Source organism: Anneissia japonica, unplaced genomic scaffold, assembly GCF_011630105.1.
Source record: "Anneissia japonica isolate Jap-2015-1 unplaced genomic scaffold, ASM1163010v1 scaffold287712_len2945570_cov188, whole genome shotgun sequence".
NCBI lineage: Eukaryota > Metazoa > Echinodermata > Crinoidea > Comatulida > Comatulidae > Anneissia > Anneissia japonica.
This window is the reverse complement of record NW_022704401.1, coordinates 2303458-2304597: the sequence shown is the minus strand read 5'-3', so window position 1 is coordinate 2304597 and position 1140 is coordinate 2303458. Positions and strand designations below refer to the sequence as shown.

At 32.1% G+C, this 1140-nt stretch overlaps 1 protein-coding gene across 1 annotated transcript in view; it reads left to right on the top strand.

The window, feature by feature from the left end:
- The first annotated feature begins 1120 nt into the window (after positions 1–1120).
- LOC117104694 overlaps positions 1121–1140 on the top strand; it is an 8328-nt gene continuing 8308 nt past the window's right edge. Inside the window, exon 1 of the mRNA XM_033245576.1 lies at positions 1121–1131. Within this exon, the coding sequence (XP_033101467.1) occupies positions 1121–1131 (11 nt within the window). The remainder of the gene's footprint in view (positions 1132–1140) is intronic.

The window sequence follows — 1140 nt, the reverse complement described above, 5'->3', positions numbered from 1 at the left end:
TTATTATTATCATTATTATTAATATTATTGTTATTTATTTTTAACGTTACATCATCATGCTCATCATTCATCGTCACTGTCATCATCATCGTCACCATCATCATTATCATCATCGTCATCGGCATTATCATTATTATTATTATTAATAATAATTATAATTATTATTAATTATTATTATTTATTATTACTATTATTGTTATTATAATTATTACTATTATTATTGTTGTTATTTATTTTTAATGGTTTACATCATCATGCTCATCACTGTCCCCGCTCATTTTTTCAAAAAAAAAATAAATTAGGAAACTAAAGAAAATGATACTCAAATTGTATGAGATTGCAATTTCCGGCCATTTGGAGATGCCGTAATCACAAATTTTCTTTCCTCAGCCCCAACCATGATGGGGCTGAGATGGTATTTCCGCCATCTGTGAAAATCCCTCCCTGGTCCCTCTTCAAATTCCTAGATCCGCCACTGAAAACCTTACATGCATCATCAGAAATCGATTAAATAAGACCTCAAATTATCATTTTTAAAAAATTAGTTTTAATGAAACATAATTTTTTCGACATGTTATTTTTAAAATTAATGTTTGAATAAGCCTACTTCAATTCCTGTTGTAAATGGTACGCTACATATTTACTAGTATAGTGTGATTTAACTATTTAACAAAACAAAATATCAATAGGTGTAACAAAATTTTGTTTAAAAAAAATGAGTGAATGGATGGATGGAGGCTGGATAGAATGACATAAAAATTGAATAATGAAAACAATGAATAATAGTACAGTAGTTGGGATGCATGGATTGAAGTGGTATTATAAGCGTACATTTTCACACAGTTTGACTTTCCCTTTTCGCAGCATATCTGTCGTATAAGAAGGTAACAACTTCCAAGTCATTGTACGCTGGATCCAGATACCCGAGAAAGGCAACTACAGATGGAGATGATTATTCAAGGATGGATTTTCAAAGCTCATCTTGTTTTCACTCAAGTAAGCATACCTGCACCCGATATACAGGGGCGGATTTAGGGGGGGGGGCCCCGCCCCCCCCCCCTTTTGGGAGGTAAAAAAAAAGAAAAAAAAAGAGAGAAAAAGAAAAAAATGATAGCCCAGAATGCCTCAAATGTTATGTTC